Source organism: Nannospalax galili, unplaced genomic scaffold (assembly GCF_000622305.1).
Source record: "Nannospalax galili isolate Female #2095 unplaced genomic scaffold, S.galili_v1.0 scaffold2849, whole genome shotgun sequence".
Taxonomy (NCBI): Eukaryota; Metazoa; Chordata; class Mammalia; order Rodentia; family Spalacidae; genus Nannospalax; species Nannospalax galili.
This window is the reverse complement of record NW_008359233.1, coordinates 151,674-171,795: the sequence shown is the minus strand read 5'-3', so window position 1 is coordinate 171,795 and position 20,122 is coordinate 151,674. Positions and strand designations below refer to the sequence as shown.

Here is a 20,122-nt window from a genome sequence, read left to right as displayed (position 1 = left end):
GAAGTAATTGCTATTGTTTTGTTAGGTGGTTGTGATGTGTGTCTCAAGTTGCCTTAACATTTCAGTTCATGACTAACAGATCACTGCTATTGTCAGCTGCAATTCTTCATGGAAGGAAATTTCCTTTCACAATGGATGGTACACCACAAAGATTCACTACCAATGATGAAGACCTTGAGAGAAAGTGAGTAGCAGTCTGTTGTAGTGGCTCAATGTTAGCCATAGATGCACATTTATATCCACACCCATCCAACTCTAATGATCTAAATTTTTTTTTTTTTTTTAAAGAAAGAGCCAGAGGAAGGGGGGACTGTTGTGTAGCAATTTTCTCTAAATTGACACAGTCCCTCTCCAAGGGAGGCAGGAAACTCAAGAAGCAAACACATGTTCTGGAATACTCAAATATACAAGACTCCCGAAGCCACTCTACAAAGTTATAGGAGTAGTAAACAATCATGAAAAGAAGAAATTCACCAACTAACAAAGCTCCAGCCAGTTGTGCACAAATCACTTAGGCTGGATGGGCTTTTTAGTGATCCAGCTGTCTGTGCTTGTCCATGCTCCTGGAAGTAACCCCAGTAAAATCCTCAATTCACTTAACGGGACTTTGGCAGAGTTACATTTTTGTCATTAGTTTCTGATCTCAGATGAGTAGACATTTGCTCAGGTATCCTTATGAAAAAGCTCACTCAACACTGCTGCTCTTGGAAACTGTGACAGCTTGATCCTTGCCCGTTCTTTATATTCTTAGAGGTTTGAGAGTGAGTTCTTATCCATAACTGAAGTGAACACATATAAAACATTAACAACACTTGGATTGTACATTTTTAGGAATTTTCTCCAATGGGTTATTTGACATTGAAAGAACACTGTGGTGTGAAACTACTCTGCCATGCCATATAAGAAATTGACAACTATAGGCATTGTTCACATTCACAGCGTTCTTTGCCACAATTAATTTCCTCTTGTAATTGTGAGGAACTATGAAATGTAAAGGATTCCAGTATGAATTTTTTCATGTAATTTAAGATAAATGTACCATATTTAGGATTTATATTGCTTTCATTCATTGTGTTTTGGTCTAACATGAATTTACACATAAAGGAAGGTAACTATGACATCTAAGGGTTTTACCACCCTGTTTGCATTTGTAAGTTTGCTAAAATATGAATTCTCTCATGTAAAGAAGACTGTGATGTCTAAAGGCTTTTCCACACTTCTATTCACAGGGTTTTGTTACAAACTTCTCATGTCTTTGAACATTACTGTAATATCTGATGTCTTTACCACATTGTTTACATTCATAGGGTTTTTCTCCAGTATGGAATTTTTTTCATGTAACTGAAAATAACTGTGATATCTAAAGGTTTTTCCACATTGTTTATTCATATGGTTATTCTCCAGTGTGAACTTTTCCATGTACATAAATGTGACTGGACTGTCTAAAGGCTTTACCATATTGCTTACATTCATAAGGTTTTTCTCCAGTATGAATTTTTTTTCATGTAACTGAAGATAACTGTGACTTCTAAAGGCTTTACCACATTGTTTACATTCATAAGGTTTTTCTCCAGTATGTCTTCTTTCATGTGACTGAAGACATCTGCAACAGCAAAAGGTTTTACCACATTGTTTACATGCATACGGTTTCTCTCCAGTGTGTGTTTTTCATGACATTCAAGATACTTATTACATATAAAGGCTTTACCACATTGCTTACATTCATATGGTTCTACATTATGAATTTTTTCATATACCTGAAGGTACTTGTGTCGTGTAAAGGCTTTATCACATTCTTTACATGTATAAGTTTTCTCTCCAGTATGCATTTTTCATGGCTTTGAAGATGACTGTGTTTTCTAAAGGCTTCACCACATTGTTTACATGAATAGGGTTTTTCTCTAGTATGCGTTTTTTCATGTCTTTAAAAAAAATTTTTTTTAAATTACATGATTAGAAGCACTTCATTACAGCTTTAACATATTCAGTAACACACTCCAGAGCATGAGTAGATCTCTTTCACAAGTGGCTGCAAGTTTCTAAGTTCACAGTTGAATTAATACAATTATACAATATTGAACTCAGTATAAGCCCTGTAAGACATAAAATTGAATGGGTTTTTAACCTTTAAAAAAGATCTCCATTTCATTTTAGAATATATTGTTCCTTGCAGAAAGACTCATTGTTTTTGCTACTAACACTGAGATGTTGGCACATGGATCTCTAATCTGTATGTATCTGATTGTTACTAGTCATAATTGGTTGCACTTGGATCCTTGGCGCCTGTGTCTTTTAAGACTTGTATTATATATAAAGGTTTTACCACATTGTTTACATTCATATAGAGTCCCTCCAATATGTATTTTCTCATGTTTTTTAAGATCACTATTATATATAAAAGTTTTATCACATTGTTCACAATCATACGGTTTCTCTCCAGTATGTCTTCTTTCATGTAACTGAAGATACCTGTAACAGCTAAAGGCTTTACCACATTTTTTACATGCATAGGATTTCTCTCCAGTGTGTGTTTTTTCATGTCTTCGAAGATACTTACTACCTCTAAAGGCTTTACCACATTGTTCACATGCATATGTTTTTTCTCCAGAATGAAGTTTTTCATGTAATCGAAGAGACCCATTATATTTAAAGGCTTTACCACATTCTTTACATTCATATGGTTTTTCTCTATTATGAACTTTTTCGTGTATCCGAAGGTACTTGTGTCGTGTAAAGACTTTACCACATTCTTTACATGTATAGGTTTTCTCTTCAGTATGCATTTTTTCATGGCTTTGAGGACTGTGATTTCTAAACCTTTTAACACATTGTTTACATGAATAGGGTTTTTCTCTAGTATGTGTTTTTTCATGTCTTTTAAGATGACTATTACATCTAAAGGCTTTACCACATTGTTTACATTCATACGGTTTTTCTCCAGTATGCATTCTTTCATGTAACTGTAAGCTTGTAGAAAATGTAAAGACCTTACCACACTGTTTACATACATAGGGTTTTTCACCACTATGAATTCTTTCATGTCCTCGAAGAGAAATGGAAGAACTCAGCTGTTTCCCACATATATTACACTGATAATGCTTTCTGACAGTTTGAGTTCCTCCAGATGTGTAAAGTGAACTCTCACAAGCAGAGGCCTTTCTATATTCTTCGAATTGGTGGACTGTTTTTGCACTGTGTGTTTCCTGGTCTTCCATCAAACTTTGGAGATCAAAAAGATTGAAACATGTCTTATATTCCAGAGGTCCATTCACAGTGTGAGTTCTCATATGTCTTTGACAGCTTGTGAGAGAATTAGAGTTCTGCAGCTTGTTTCCATACTCCTCATGCTCATGAGATTTATACTGAGAGTAAGAGGTAGGATGGTTATTAAAGGGTGGATGACACATGGAAACCTTCCCATACACATTGCTTTCACATGGTGTTAGGTCACTGTACACTTTCAGGATCATATTGGCATTTGCTAGCCAAGTCAAAGTCTCTCCATCTTGAAGATCTTCTTTATGCTCACAGCATGTCTTGAACATGAAACTTCTGTGAAAATGACAATTATATTAGTAAATGTTGGTTTACTGCTATTTATTACAAACTGTAGGTCACATACTCTTCCAAAAATTAGGTAAAGTATGTCTTCTGCCATAGCTGAATGGTTGGAAAGTAAGTCGATTGATAATTCTACAATGTAATTCCCACAGGGCCATGATAAAAAGAATGACATTTCTTAACATGAGATCCTAATACTGTCTGCATGTGACATGCCCTGCAAACACTGAATAGGATTCTTAAATTGATGTATATGTTACATTTTCTAAGGATTAAAAAAAAAGTTGTGCTTACTGTTTGTTTATTCATAAATGCTCCCATAAAAATACCATTAGTGGGAGGCTGGAGAGCAGGCTCAGCAGTTAAGCACAGTTGCTGCTCTTCCAGAGAACCAGAGTTTGGTTGCCAGCACCCAAGAGAGGTAGCCTACAACCTCTTATAATTCCAGCTCCATTAGCACAACTTCTTCAGACCTCCTTGAACACTGCACACAGGTTTGAAAGACACACACACATGCACGCGCGCGTGCACATGCACGAGTGCAAGAAAATAATAATATAAAGTGAAATCTTTCAAAATTTCTTCAAAGAAACTTTCCTTCTAATATTTTCAAGTTACCTTAGATTTTTTCCAGAACTTTTACAATGGTCTTTAATACTCTCATCTTCACAATTGTTTCCTAAAATGGAGTCAACGAGAATTTTGATGAATTAGAAATTACCGAAAACTTACTTTGTAGCTTTAGCCTCTATGAACCATGCCTGATTTATACACCACATTCTTCCCTTTCAATATTCCAAAGCAGAGAAGAGCATCACCTCCAAGAAATGCTTGTTCCTTAGCAACCTAAGGGAAGAGAGGATGATATTCTTACCTATAAAAGTGAGGTTCCTGCAGGTTTCCAGCATCACATCAATGTAGAGAGTCTTCTGAGAAGGGTTCAGCAAAGCCCATTCTTCCTGAGTGAAGTTCATGACAACATCCTCAAATGTCACAGAATCCTAAACATTCCATAAACTCAGTTGATCATATGCTCAACCAATTCTGTGCTTCCCACACATTTTGTTCCATGACACAGAAGTTTTAATGCAAGTTTTGAGTGCTTCTGAAAGGACAGAGCACTGGAGGGACACTCCTCTCACTACTGCGCACAGGGCACAGGATGTGCTGCTGCTCTGCCCCAATTCTGTTTCTATAGAATGTCTACGTCCTGTCTTAAGAAAGTTTGACCAACTGATGTATAAAACAGAAGGCAATTAGCATGCAAGAGTCTGCATGTCCTTAGCAATTCCTGCTCACAATGTTGAAGTATAGACAGCATGAGGAAATTTAACATTTGGTATAGATGGCATGGGCATGAACATAAATGGTAAATCACCTTGCACAAATGATTTATACAAACTCTATGGCACATTATGAATGGTTCTAATTCTGAAAGTCTATTATTCTATTCAAATTCCACAGAGACAACTATAAAGGATCACTCCCCGTGACCTCAAAGACACACATGTTGTCAAAACTTGTTAAGTGGGGAAAGGAGCCCATTCTGTGTGCTTTCAGAAGAAATAATGTATACACTGCTATAAGTAGTTTATTCAAGCACAATGAAAAATATTATACTTATTTTTATTTTATGTATATGAGTGGATTTCTGCATGTATGTAAGTGCAAATGTGTTGTGTAATGCCTTCAGAGGTCAGAAGAGGGCACTGGATTCCCTAACAATTGTTTGCCACAAAGTGCGTCTTGGAAATAGAACCCAGGTCCTCTGCAATAGCAGCCATTATTCTTTACCACTGAGCCATCTCTTCAGGCCCTCAAGCACAATGTTAACCAAATAACAAATATGACACAGTAGAATTTAAAGATTCTAAAAAAAACTTTAAAATTTTTTAGGTAATGTCAAATGCAAATAAAATATAAAGGTGACACGTGTTTCAGAAAGCCCTCAATGTAGTCAGTCATCTTGACATGTGTATAGTCACGGATGTGACAGAGAATGAGACAGAAGGTTCACATGAGTGCAGGACTTGAAGTCAGCCTATGCAATGCAGGAAAACGTCCTTCTCAGGAAGAAAAGAGGGAGGGAAAAGGACTGGAATGGGGAACGACAGGAAACAGGGTCACCAAAATTCATTATTTCATTTTATATGATTAAGAGAAAATTCATTAACTACCAAACCAGAAAATTTTGTACTGAATAAAAAACTGACTAGGGGGATTGGAGAGATGGCTCAGTGGTTAAGAACACTACTCTTGCAGAAGACCCAGGTTCAAATCCCAGCACCCACATGGCAGTTAATAACTTTCCTTAACTCCAGTTCCACGGGATCCAACAGCCTCTTCTGTCTTCTGAGGGCATTGCATGACACAGGTGCACTTACCCACCAGCAGGCAATACACGCATACACATAAAATAAAAATAAAAATATTTTTTTAAAAAACTGACAAGGATCAGCAAGTGTCAATGTCAAAGAACAATATAGTGATGTTCTGCCTAATACACTTCAAGGACTTCCAAAAAATAAAGACAAAGGACCAAAATTAATCATCACACTTTATGATCAGGTCACAGAGTCCAAGGAGCTGATTCAGTACATAAAGAATTTGTCACACAAAACTAGAACTGAGTTTGATACCTAGAACAAGCAAATAGGTCAAAAGAGAGAAAAGAGAAAAATATTGTTCCACTGAGAAATGTGACGTGCAGGCACTCATATACATACACATTATACACACAATAATTCTTTAAACTTAAAAAGTAATCAGGTCATCAACATTTGTAGCCTGACTCTTAGTGACCTGTGACATAGTATGCACACGTCTTCAAATTAATTCCTAAGATAAGCACTCATATACAAGATAAAATGTTCAACTTCAGTCTTAATGAAATGACATGAACTGCAGCAGTATGCCAGGTAAGGAGACTGATCTGAGAAAAATCAGTTGGCCAGGCCTTCCCCAGAAGACTTCTCCACAAGACCAATGCAAAGCTACTGCCTTTGTGAACATCACCTCCAGATCAGTCCAGCTTTCCATTCAAACACCCAATAGGTGGCTCCAAAATGAAATTGAGTTTCACTTTCATGAGGCAGAAATCCACTGTTCTAAATGGGATGCCAAGGCTTAGAGTTTTGAGAAAAGCTCCTTTCACATAATTGGGAGGTTTGTCACACCTATATCTGCCTATTCATTAGCACTATACATATTTGGGATGACCTATGATGGATCTTGCACACTCCATGCCCTGACCTGGGGGAAGGACTCAAAATTTGTATTAATTTGAACCTCAGACCTTCTCAGGGGCAGACGGTACCATGTCTATTTATACCAGACTATGACACTCAAAAGAAATGATTCTACCAAAGTCTTGTTTGGTAAATGTACTGTAGTTACTTACGGAAGAATGGGTGAGGGGTTATTTACAGGACCATGGCTGACAGAATGACAGCTGTAACTTTGAAAAACACCCTTACCATATCTATCTATCTATCTATCTATCTATCTATCTATCTATCTATCATCTATCATCTATTTGTCTATGTAAAACTGATAAACGTACAACCAAGAAAACAAAAACATTACATTTAGAGGGCCCATAATTAAAATGGATATTAAGAATACCAGGAAGTAGGTATTTATGTCCTTGCTGGGACCAAACACCTGACAAGAAACTTAAAAGGGTGACAGACACTTAAAAGGGTGACAGATGAAGAATATATTCTGTCTTATGTAGTGAAAAGGGACACAGCACACCTGGGTGCGGAAGCATAGCTGTTTACACAGCTCAGCAATCAGAAAGCAGGCCATGAGAGGAACAGAGGAAGATCCATTATATTTAGACCATTGGGATGACACAGTCTCTGGACCTCCTAAAGCAGGCACTCACCTCTCCTGCAGTTTTAGCTCTCTCTGACCATAAATAAACCCTTTCCTTACAGGTTCATCATCAATGCTGTCACTGGGACAGAGTGTAAAGCCCACAAAGACTCCCAGGATAAGCACAGGACCAAGCCCAATTTCAGCTTTTTAGGATCATTTCTTCACATTAACTCAGGGGATGAAATCAATCTTAAATGTTACCTACAAGAAAAAAAGACCACTTGAAGCTGTTTGGACCAGGCATTATCAAGTCAAGTCCAAATCTCTCTAATTACAATCATGGTACAGGGTTCATTTCTATTGAGGGAGAGTGAGAAGGGATGTGGGCAGATAGGGAAAGTCATAGCAGCTTTCTTAAGATGGCAACAGCTTGTTTCCAGAAGACACAGTGGTGGAGAGCAGCAGAAAAGAAGAGCCCACTGGGGGTGGACATCGAAGCAGGACCAATAAGGAGGAAGGGGAAGGGAGGAGCCAGTGACTATATAAGACCCTGGACCCAGTGCCTGGTCAGTGGGCTCCAAGCTCTGGGATCCCTTCCTTTCCAAAAGGGTGCCATTGCTGTCTTCAATAAAGCTTTCTGTAGCTTTTTTTCATGTTTTGGTTTTCTTTCTCTCCCAGAAAGTCAATCCTCTGCCTGTCTCATGAATACACTTACTTATTCCCTTAATGACCACCCCATCTGGTTACATCATGGATTCATCTGGCCTCCTACAAAAGTTCATGAGCACTAATCCTGCGAGCCACTTGGAGATCTCCATCGATTCTCTAATGAGAAGCAGGTGGAATCCACCTTCACAAATCTGCAGACCCTAATGAATAGTCAAGACCCTTTCATCTTTTTGGAATCTATTATATAAATTTAAAATTTATATGTATTTCTTTTATGTGCCCCCCATGTCCTACAGAACACAACAACCTACTTCAGAGAATTCATCCTGTCCCTGATACTTCAGGGAGACCTCAAATTATTCTTGGACTGAGATTAAACTTTCCTAAAAGTTAGAAAGCACATCTTTACTCCAGTTGCAAAGGCTGCCCACCTGCTCTCAGGACAATGCTGACAATATCACTGGACTGTGTACTGGGTCTGGGCAACTTACTGTCTGATTACTACTAAATTCCATTACTCTGTCACTTTTAACCATTCGACATCCTGTTATTCCTGATCCTGCCTGAAACATAATCTGACAACCTTCTCCAAGAGTCTATGATCTCTTCAGACAACAAGTGAACCCTCACGGAATACTGCAGATCTGACTGCTCTTACATCCTAATTGGACTGTCAATGTCTACCTAGCCATTCTATGAAAATTGACTCTAGGACTGGAGAGGTGGGTCAGTGGTTAAGAGCACATGGTATCTTTCAGAGCGACAAGGTTCAATTTGCATCATATACATGGTGGTTAACAACCATCAACTACTCCATTTCCAGGGGATCCAATGTCCTCTTCTGGCCTCCATGGGCATTGTACACACATGGTGCACTTACATACATACCGTGCAAACATTCAGACACATAAAATAAAAATAACGAATTTTTAATGGACCCAATTAACATCCCCAAGTACCATGTCTAATGAACCCCTACCTTGCTATACTTATTGCTCATTTAAAACACTCATGGACAAACATAACCACAAATTCAGCTTCCTCCATCTCGTCACTGTTCAGTTGAAAGCAGTTTGATCAGATGACAGCCATATAAGCCTGACTTCCGTTTGTATTAAAGCCACAAGCCACCAGGAAATGGCTGTTTCTATGGGGACCCATCAATCAGACACATTCACTCTTCTGTTAGTAAGACAAAAGGGAACATCTCTTCCTCTAATGAACACAATTCCAAGACAAACTACAAAGACCACAGGTGGTTTACTTTCACTACACCAGATAAAACACTAAATAAAACCTCAATTTGATGATGAGAAAATGGCTCACTTGTAAAGTGCTCATCACATAATCATAAGGACAAACAACTGGGTTCCATGGACTAAACAAAAGCTGGTCACAGCACACATGCCTCCAGACCTGATTGTGAGGAGGTGGAGACCACAGGATGTCTAGAGCATGCTGGGCTGCTGATCTAAGGAAATTGGTGAACTCCTTGTTCAGTGAGAGAGCCAGTCTCCATAAAGAAGGTGGAGGGGGCATCAATATGGCTCAGTGGGTAAAACCACTTGCCTGACAAGCCTGGAAAATTCAGTATAATCCACAAAACCCACATAAAGATGGAAGGAGAGAACTGAGTCTACAAAGTTGTCCTCAGTCTACACACAGGTATCATGGCAAATGTGAGCCCCTCTACACACAGGACATACAGAGATAGTATGTAATAGTAATAAATAAAATTTCTAAATTGCAAAAATGAGGAAAATGACATTTTGGTGTGATGAAGGCCATGGTGCGTGTGTAATGACAATCAACATCGACCTCTGGCATTGAAAACCACCTGGAGACCATTACACATACCTGCATTCAGATGAACACATACACAGGCACAAGCACAGAATCTCAATTCCCTCATCTCTGAGAATCTGCTTGTGCTGAACTCATTCCCTGGAAAGACCATGCCATTTTCTGAAGCCCTTCAAATTCCCTTCCACTCCAGCAAATGACAGAGTCCTAACAGATCATGAAGTGTTCAACTGGTGGTGAGAAAATGAAAGAGCCTTGGCTGTGAAACAATATGCATAGCTTGAACCCTTCTTTGCAGTGGTTTTGGTTCCCTTATTCCTTTCCTATCTCAACTCACTCCTTTAAGAATGACTCCTTTTCTGTCTAGATGTGGTCACATGTCTGAACTTCCCAGGTCCCCACTTCCTATGGGAAAATCACTCTTCTATGTGCTAACTTGACCTACACATGCTCCATGACCTTCATCACACCAAACATCCAAGTTTCCGTCAATGATTAGTAAGCCCGTTATAAGATATCACCTAAGAGCTCTGCTCACCTGACACCATTCTTATGGTACAGTGGGTATCATGTGCATGTGGGCAGAGGAGCAGGTGAACATAGACTGGCATCTTATACTCCTACCTTATCGAGGAGTTAGCCATAGGAGTATAACATATCTCAGGGACCCACAAATCCCTTAATGATCACATTCATCCTCTTGCTGTAGGACTCAAACCCCACTGTGCCTCTGTTAAATGTGACAGTAAAGAGCTGGTAAACCAACAGTGGTCAGTCAGGAAAAGGACAGCTGACACAATCCCCTTCGGAAATGAGGTTCATGAGGAGAAAGGGCTTTGGGACTATGATCAGATCTAGAGGTCTGAGGAAGAACATTAGATAGAAAATGGTACAACAGGACTAGCTTCCCAAAGCAGATTAACTAAACACCCTAACATAGATCCCTAAGTCCTCACCAAGGCAGTCCCCTCACCACCAAATTCCCAGCCTCCATATAAAGCAGACAGACCTGCTCAGCCAGGACTCTGGTAAATCAGATCCAGCTCAATGCCTCCTTACTGCATTTCTCTCATCCACCCCCACTCTGTCCCCTGCCAGCCTCTCTCATAGGCAGGCTCCAATTCCTTCACCTCAGATCCCAGGACTAGCTTCCCAAACCTGATTAACTAAACATCCTACCATAGACCCCTAAGTCACCCCCGTCCCCCAAAAGGTGGTCCCCTCATATCTAACTTCCCAGCATCCCAATCAGGCAGTCAGACCTGCTCAGTCACTAGGGTGAAAGGATGGAAAAGTATATTTCAAGCAAATGGCCCTAAGAAGCAAACAGGTGTTGCTCAGTGGTTAAGAGCACTGACTGCTCTTGCAGAGGACCCGGGTTCGATTCCCAGCACCCACATAGCAGATATGAACCGTCCTTAACTCCAGTTCCAGGGGAATCCGAAGCCCTCTTCTGACCTCCACAGCATTGCACAACATGGGTGCACTCACATACATGCAGGCAATACACTCATACACATAAAATAATACATAAAATATTTTAAAAATGTATCTGACAAAACAGACTTAAAATTAAAACTCATCAGAAGAGATAAGGAGGGTTACTTTTTTCTAGTCAAAGGAACAATTGACCAAGAAGATATTACAATCATGAACATTTATTCACCATACTCTGGAGCACTCAATTCCATAAAATCAGTAGTCCAGGACTATAGAACAGAGATTGACACCAACTCAGTGATAGTGGGAGACTTTAATACCCCACTGTCTTCAACAGGCAGGTCAACTGGACAAAGATTAAACAGAAAGACTTCTGAATTAAATGACATACTACATGAAATGGACCTAACAAATTTATATCGAATATTCCACCCATCCACCAAAGAATACAGTTTCTACTCAGCAGCTCATGCAAGTTATTCTAAAATTGACCATATTCTGGGGCACGAAACAGATCTCAATAAATACAAAAACATTGAAATAATTCCATGCCTTCTATGAGACCACAGTGCAATAAAGCTTATAATCAACAGCAAAAAAAAACAAAAAAACAAAAAAACAAAAAAAACCTCTAGCAAATACACGAACTCATGGAGATAAAACACACCCTCCCAAATCATGAATGGGTCAAAGAAGAAATTAAGAAAGATATACAAGTATTCTCAGAACAAAATGAAAATGAGAACACAACAGAACAAAACCTCTGGGACACCCTAAAAACAGTTCTAAGAGCAAAGTTTATAGTTCTTAGTGCCTACATTAAAAAATTCAGAAAGCACATGTAAACAACTCAACAGTACAACTTAAGACTTTGGAAAGGTAAGAACAAACCAATGCCACACCAAGTAGATGAGGAGAAAAATAAAACTCAGAGCAGAAATTAATGAAATAGAAACAAAGAAAACAATACAAAAAAAAAATCAATGAATCTAAGAGGTGGTTCATTGAAAGATTAAACAAGATAGACAGACCCTTAGCCCAGTAAACTAAAAGAAAGAAAGAGCAAATCCAAATCAACAAAATCAGAGAAGAAAAGGGAAGCATCACAACAGACAACAAAAATATCCAAAACAGTGTAAGGGAATACTTTAAAAATCTATACTCCATTAAATTTGAAAACCTAAAAGAAATGGATGAATTTCTAAAATCATGGCCACCACCAAGGTTAAACCAAGAGGAGATCAATAGCCTAAAACAGACCCATAACAAATAACCAAATTGAAACAGTAATACAAAATCTCCTGACTAAAAATTATTTTTCACCTTCCCTTTGGGCCCTTGTTTCATTGAGATGACAAGGTTCCCACACTAGATGGTACCGCTGCCACAGGCTCACATGACCAAACGAGGGAGAACTCCCAAACTCCCTTCTATGAAGCCAGTATCACTCTGATACCAAAACCACGTAAAGATACAAAAAAAGAAAACTATAGACCCATATCCTTAATGAACATAGATGCAAAGATACTCAAGAAAATACTTGAAAACAGCATACAGACACACATCATAAAGATCAACCAGCTTTAGTCCAGAGATGCAGGGATGGTTCAACGTATGTAAGTCAATAAATGAAAGAAAACATATAAACGGACTTAAAGACAAAAGCCACTTGGTCCTCTCAATAGATGCAGAAAAGGCATTTGACAAAATCCAACATGCATTCATGTTAAAAATCCTAGAAGGAATTGGTTGGAGGGAACTTACCTTAACAGTATTAAAGCTATATACAACAAACCCATAGCCAACATCATCCTAAATGGAGAAAAACTGGAAGCATTCCTGTAAAATCAGGAATAAGACAGGGCTATCCCTATCTCCACTCTTTTTCAATATAGTGCTTGATACTCCTGCAAGAGCAATAAGACAAGAAAAAGAAATTAAAGGAGTACCAATTGGAAAATAAGAGGGCAAATTATACCTATTTGCAGATGATATTATACATAAGAAATCCCAAAAATTCCACTAGAAAACTGTTAAAATTGATAAATACTTTCAGTAAAGTGACAGGATACAAAATCAACTAACAAAAAACAGTACCCTTTCTATACACCAATAACAAGCAATCAGAAAAAGCACTTGAGGAAACTGTCCCAATCTCAAAAGCCTCAAAAAAAAAAAAAAGTAGGAATAAACCTAACCAAAGACAATGAAAATCTCTACAATGAGATTTCTCTACAATGAGACCCTTTTTGAGACAGGGTCTCCCTGCAGCCCCAGCTGTCCTGGAATTTGCTATGTAGACCAGGCTGGCCTCAAACTCACAAAGATCCAACTGCCTCTGCCTCCCAAGTGCTGGGATTAAAGGTGTGTGCCGCTATGCCTGGGTGAAAATGACCAACTTACCAAAAGCAATTTACAGATTCAATGCAATCCCAATCAAAATACCCATGACATTCTTCAGAGAGTTTGACAAAACTATCCTAAAATTTATATGTAATCACCGGGTGTGCTGGTACACACTTGGGAGGCAGAGGCAGGTGGATCTCTGTGAGTTTGAGGCCAGCCTGGTCTACATAGTGAGTCCCAAGCCAGCTGCAGCTACAGGGAGACCCTGTCTCAAAAAGACCAAAAAGAAAAAAAGATTTTATGGAATCACAAAAGACCATGGAAGTCAAAACAATCTTGGGCAAAAAGAACAATGCTGGGGGATCACCATACCAGATCTCAAATTAAATTACAGAACTATAGTCATAAAACCAGCATGGTCCTGGTACAAAAATAGACATGTAGATCAATGGAACACAATAAAAGATGGAAATATGAGTTCATATAATTTCAGCCACCTGATATTTGACAAAGGTGCAAAGAACACACAATGGAGGAAAGATAGCATCTTCAACAAATGGTGCTAGCAAAACTGGATCTCCACCAGCAGAAGACTGAAACTTGACCTTATCATTCACCCTGCATAAGTCAACTCCAAATGGATTGAAGACTTCACCTGCTATACATCTGACAGATGATTAATATCCAGAATACACAAAGAACTCAATAAAGAAAGAAATAAGATAAACAACTCAATAAAAAAAATGGGTAATAGACCTAACAGAGAGTTCTCAAACAAAGAAATAAAACAAAGAAATAAAAATGGCTAAGAAGTACCTTAAAAAGTGCTCAGCATTCTTAGTAATTAAAGAAATGCAAATAAAAACCACTTTAACATTCTATCTTGCCCCAATGAGATTGGCAAAGATCAAGAGAACAAAAGCTGCCAAATGTTGGAGAGAATGGAGAAAGAGGAACACTCATTCACTGCTGGTGGGAATGCAAACTCGTGCAACCACTATGGAAAGCAGTGTGGTGAACTGTCAAAAAACTAAAAATGATGCTACCCTATGATTCAGTGATACCACTCCTTGGCATATACCCAAAGGACTCATCCTACTGTAGAGATACCAGTACATCCATGTTTGTTGATGCTCAAGTGGTAAGAAATGGAAACAACTTAAATGTCCCTCAACTGACAACTCATTAATGAAAATGTGGTACATCTACTCAATGGAGCTCTACTCAGGAGTAAGAACAGATGAAATTATGAAATTTGCAGGTAAATAGATGGAGTCAGAGAGTGTTATTCTAAGTGAAGTAACACACATGCAGAAAAGCATTTGTTCTCCCCTATTTGTGGATTGTAGCACCAATCGCTTATATGTGAGTATTAAATTCTGATGTAACACCAGGAGCCAGGTAAAGGGAAAGGATACATTGAGGTAAAGGAAAAGAAACAACCTGAAAGGGGGATAGTAGAGAACAGATGTTACCTGAGGGTGGTTGAAAAAATAGGAGTAATTGCAATGGAAGAGAGGCAGTAGGGACATGCAAGGGACCATGGTGCAGAGGAGGGTAGGAAGTCAGGAGGGTAAAGATGGCAGGAGTCAGGAGGTATTGGGAGGAGGGTGGGGATACTGGGGTCACTGTGACTAGGGAGGGAGAAAGGAGGAAAGCTGGATGGGAGAAAAAAGATTGGAGATGAGTGAATCTTAAGGGGCTAGGAAACCTAGAGGAAAAGTGATGCCTTAGAAACCCTATGAGAAATGACCATAGTTTCTGAACATTAACGTATATGTATTTCTGGGAGCTGAGTGGCAGGAAACACAGTGCCAGACAGAAGAGACCTCCCTTAGAGTGACAAGCACTCGTCAAAGTGCTTTCTTTTTGAACAGATGGAAGCTACTGCAGAGTTGCACATCTAGTCAGGCACAGAGAACATATCTCTGAAGATGCCCAGTACTAGGTGACACATGTGCAGTTGAATCTCTACAACTAAGGCTCATGGAACATAGCGGAACAAGGGGTAGGGAGACAGCTAATGCACCACTCAACTCCCACCAGTGAGGCTTCCTTGTACATCAGAGTGTGATGTATACAAAAGGCCACAGCTGGCCAAGCTTTGGAGAATAAGAGACTGTGGAGTGTAGGATGGACTCCTATATGGAACCTCATCTGCTCACAGCTCAGGGACCATAACAGAAGAGGAGGCAGAAAGATTGTAAGAGCCAGGGCCTGTTCATGAACACAGGGAGGTGGAGACTTCTAGGCCACTGGAGGCTTGCTCATATGAGCATATGGCAGTGTTGGCATCAAGCACGGGATTCATGTCAGCTCAATTAAACAAGGGCCCAAAGGGGAGGTGAAAAATAGGTGGCAGGCCAGTACTAGATTGAGAACTATTTGAGACTGATTGCTGATGGGTATGGAAGAATATGACTTACGTTTACCACTGGATAGGCTGACTAGACTCCAGTGGATGCATTTACACTGAAGGACATCTGGGTACAAATACCTAAATGAATAGGACTTAACATGAAGGGCAGAATGTATAGGGTTCAGTGGGGAAGAGAGGGAGGCATGGATGATGGAGGGGGGGTCTGGATTTGAGTAGGAAATGTATGAAATTTAAAAATTTCAATAAATAAATACACAAAAAAGAAAATGGTATAATATACAGGAGAGATCAAATATGATGGGGCCTTAAGGAGAAGGAAAGGCCTCTCTCTAAAACCTGGAGAGGGGACTGGAGAGGTGGCTCAGTGGTGACAAGTGCATACTGATCTTACAGATGACCTGAGTTCAATTCTCACCAGTCATATTAAGCCACTCACAATGTGTAATTCCAGCTCCCGGGGGATCTCTATTATCTGATGACCGTGGACACCTGCACTGAGTGCACACACATACATATACACAAATATGTATAAAATAAATAATTACACTTTTTAAGGAAAAAAGCCATAATCTCAAGAGTGTGATTTAGAGTAAGAATAAGTCAGATAGGAGACACACACACACACACACACACACACACACACACACAGTGAGACAGAGGGAAAGACAGAGTCAGAGAGAGAGAGAGAGAGAGAGAGAGAGAGAGAGAGAGAGAGCCAATGAAAGGGATAGCAGTGGGAAGTCAGAGTAGCCTGTTCAAGGAAAGTGCACAGACCAGTCCTTACCAGTCACAGAAAAATCCTCTGAGTAATCCCCAGAATAAAGGAATCACCAGACATTTCAGTTTCACACCACCTGATTCAGTACAACATAATTTACAGGACAAAGATCATGCAGGACTCAGGTTCCATAATTTAAGGGCTGTCAAGTCACAGCACAGACTGCTTCTTAACTGTCCAGAGAGAGCAGCAGGGAGCTGCAGCAGTCAAGGTTTACTTCAGCAGGAGAGAAAGCAAACGTGGAAAGGAAGGACGCAGTGCGGAGTGGAGGGCGCACAGAGCCGAGGGGGCTGCGAGGGGCTTCCTCTGCTGTGCAAACTGGCGAGCCCTGGTCCACATTTCTCCTCCCCTTACCCGGCCCTGGGTCCAGTGGTCCCTTCCTGGAACAAAGCCTTATTTGTAAGAACTTTTTGCCCAAAATTCAATGTTAAATTAGATGCAAGAATATGAAGAGAGCTGCCAACGTCCTATTAGATGAACTTCCCAGGGGAAACAGAAAAGGTGTCTGCACGTGTTCCTCAGGGAGGAGCTTCAGAGGGGTCATGGAACCTGCCAGGACTGGCTGCTCTTTCCACACCCCGTCCTCCCTCTTCCCTAGTCAGCTTCCCTATCTCCTAGACAGCTGCAAGCCCTCTTCCTTTCCCTCCCCCTTGTACCCAACCTTGACTGCTGATAGAGTGCCACAGCTGATGAAAAGCCAGACAATTTAAGCTTCCTAGGAACCAAGATGTTTCTCCGCTGTTCTTGCTTCTCTGTTATCAGCTAACCACACCAAGGTGAAACAGCTTCTTCATTCTGCTCAAGCAAGCAGCTCCAGGAAAAGAGCCCAAGGACACCTTCACTCAGACTCCACAGCTGTGTATGCTCTCTCTATTTCCACCCACAAAAATCTAGAACAATCTTTCGTCTTGTGCCGCCTCGCTGAATCTGCTGAAAGATCGGGCTTTGATCCTGTATGTAAACTTTTTTTCTCTGCACCTCAAAAATCTAACAAATTCAGACTCTACTTTCACTTCCCTAACACTTGTCCACACAACACAAAAGCACGATCAGACGCTCTGCACAGTCCCGACACTGAAGCTGCCCCCCGCAGGCCGAGCCTCTGGCTCAGTACCTGGCACAGAAGCAGCTGCAGGAGGAACCGCCACAGGCGGCGGCGCCGGGAACCTGGTCGCCGGGACCTCACAGGATGCGGTCCGGCTGTCGTCCGGGAAGGACCCAGCACAGCCCGCTCTGGCGGCTCCAGGCGGCCGCTACTCCCGTCTGCACACAGCCGGCCCCACGCTCACCATGGCCGGTTCCGGCTGCGCCCCCACTCTCTTCAGCTCCCCGTAGGGCGTTTACCACGCAGCACTCCTAGCGGATAGATCAGCCACGGGGTTAAATTCGCAGCATAGAACCCGGAACTTTGGAGCCATAGAGCACGCGTCCCGCCCCCCGCCTCCCGCCTCCCGCCGATTGGGCAGCGCCACCGGAAGCCCTGATTGACTAGTTCGACCACAGATGCCTAAGTGACAGGAGGGGCTAAAGTTAAAGGAGAAGCAAATCTTCAAGACCTACCCTTCCCAACTCCAGGGAAATTGCCGTCCAAGCAGAGCTTGCTTGACCTATCAGAGCAGGTATTGATGTCTTGAGAAACTCACTGGCGTCTTTGCAAAAGCATAACTCACCTCAAAGAGGTAAGAGATAGTTTATTCTGGAGCCAAATAAGAGTGACCATGACCTGGAAACACAGATTCAGGCTAACCCAAGTTCCATGTTCCAGCCTGGTAATATTTACATTACATTTTTATAATAATGGGACAAAGAAAGGTTATAAATCAAGACACTTTTCAAATACATAGGTGGACACATTCAACAGGCTGCTCAGCAAAGGGGTTGGTTCTACTATAGGTATTAGATGCTATCTGATGACATTCTTAGCCTTTTGATTGGTGAGAGCTGGTGGTATACTGAGTTAATACATTTTATTAGTCACAGGGATGTCAATTCAGAAAGAGAGGTAGGCAAGGTATGGTTATTTATGGACTAAAAGATGTCCCCAGATAATTTGTAAATGGGCTCTGGATCTGCAACATTCCAAACTCTCCAGTCATTGTTGTGTATACCAGTTGGTCAGCCTTGCAGGAAAATCAGCTCAGGATGCTGGAGTTCTTTCTAGGAACTTTTTCAACAGGTGCCCCCCCCACCACCCCCACATCCCCCATCGGCCAAGCATCACGTTTTGTCCATGTAGGAGCCACATATTATTTATTCCAAGGTCATCATTAAGAAGGCTCATTCCTAGAATCTGATGTAGATGAGGGTCACTTGTAGGCAAGATAGCAGTCTTCAGGAGAAAGAACTAGAACCAATATGAAAGAAACTCCTGGATCACATCAAAATTATTAGCCAACATGATCTGGATCTTACTTTTCTTTTCTCCTCTATATCTGACAAAACATTTGTGTGTGACATATAATAGGATTTTTATACTTAAAATGACATAGATCATTGCTTGGCCCACTGGAGTAAAAGTAACAGATTAAGGCAACAAACATTAAAATAAAAATGAGATTGATTAGGTTTCCCCCTGTATTTAGAGTTACCTGTATTCTATGAGCTATTTTATTTATATTTGGAATGTTTAAACAAATCTGTTTTCTTATGTTTGGTTTTCTTTCAATTAGTTAGACCTTATAACTATAACCTCATGGAGTAGCCAGCTCTAAGTCCAGTAGTTCTTATCTGTGGATAATGACTTCATCTGTTTTATTATATTGGCATCATACCAGATTTAATTTGAAAAAATAAATAAAACATTATAGAAGAAATTACACAAAAATACATTATTCTTTAAACTTTCTTCTAACAAGAATGTCTTCATTTACATAACAAATATTAATAACATTGATAAAAACAAGAGATCAAACCTGTTGGGGAATTGGAATTTTTATGCCTTAAAGGCTTAACCAATTATCTTTTTAAAAAAATTTATTGATTAGAAATGAAAATAGGATTCTAGATGGAGTTATTGTATTGTTGTCCATTTCTTTAGTAAAATATAGATATTGCTGAATTATTTTTATCCTGGCTAATTGTACTACATAGGACAACTTAGATGCTCATTTAATCAGGGAACATCAGTACTTCAACCATAAGATATCATGCATATTTTGTTACAAGAGTGATGCTTTGTATAATTTGGATAGGGAGAATTAACCCAAACCTTTGGGTATTTCTATCTAGAGAAAACAAGGTTGTAGTTACTTGCTAAACATGGAAGTACATTTTAGGGCCCTTTTAGTCTAGTTGGTTTGATTCAGTTAAAATATATATTTTGT

At 40.0% G+C, this 20,122-nt stretch overlaps 1 protein-coding gene across 1 annotated transcript; it reads right to left on the bottom strand.

Moving 5' to 3' along the window:
• Nucleotides 1-1,585: 1,585 nt before the first annotated feature.
• On the bottom strand, nucleotides 1,586-18,077 carry LOC103725628 (zinc finger protein 670-like). The gene is made up of 6 exons (XM_029558569.1): nucleotides 17,914-18,077; nucleotides 4,436-4,562; nucleotides 4,180-4,240; nucleotides 2,993-3,552; nucleotides 2,558-2,817; nucleotides 1,586-1,603 (listed from the first exon to the last, which is right to left on the bottom strand). The coding sequence occupies exons 2-6, from the start codon at nucleotides 4,533-4,535 to the stop codon at nucleotides 1,586-1,588; spliced, it is 999 nt and encodes a 332-aa protein (XP_029414429.1). The 5' UTR covers nucleotides 4,536-4,562; nucleotides 17,914-18,077.
• Between the last annotated feature and the right edge of the window lie 2,045 nt (nucleotides 18,078-20,122).

Coding starts and splice junctions, on each gene's coding strand:
- LOC103725628 (XM_029558569.1), bottom strand. CDS start 4,535: ATGAACTTCACTCAGGAAGAATGGGCTTTGCTGAACCCTTCTCAGAAG. Junction 4,241..4,435: donor CAGGAACCTCACTTTTATAG/GTAAGAATATCA, acceptor ACTCCATTTTAG/GAAACAATTGTGAAGATGAG. Junction 2,818..2,992: donor CTATGTATGTAAACAGTGTG/GTAAGGTCTTTA, acceptor ATGTGTTAAAAG/GTTTAGAAATCACAGTCCTC.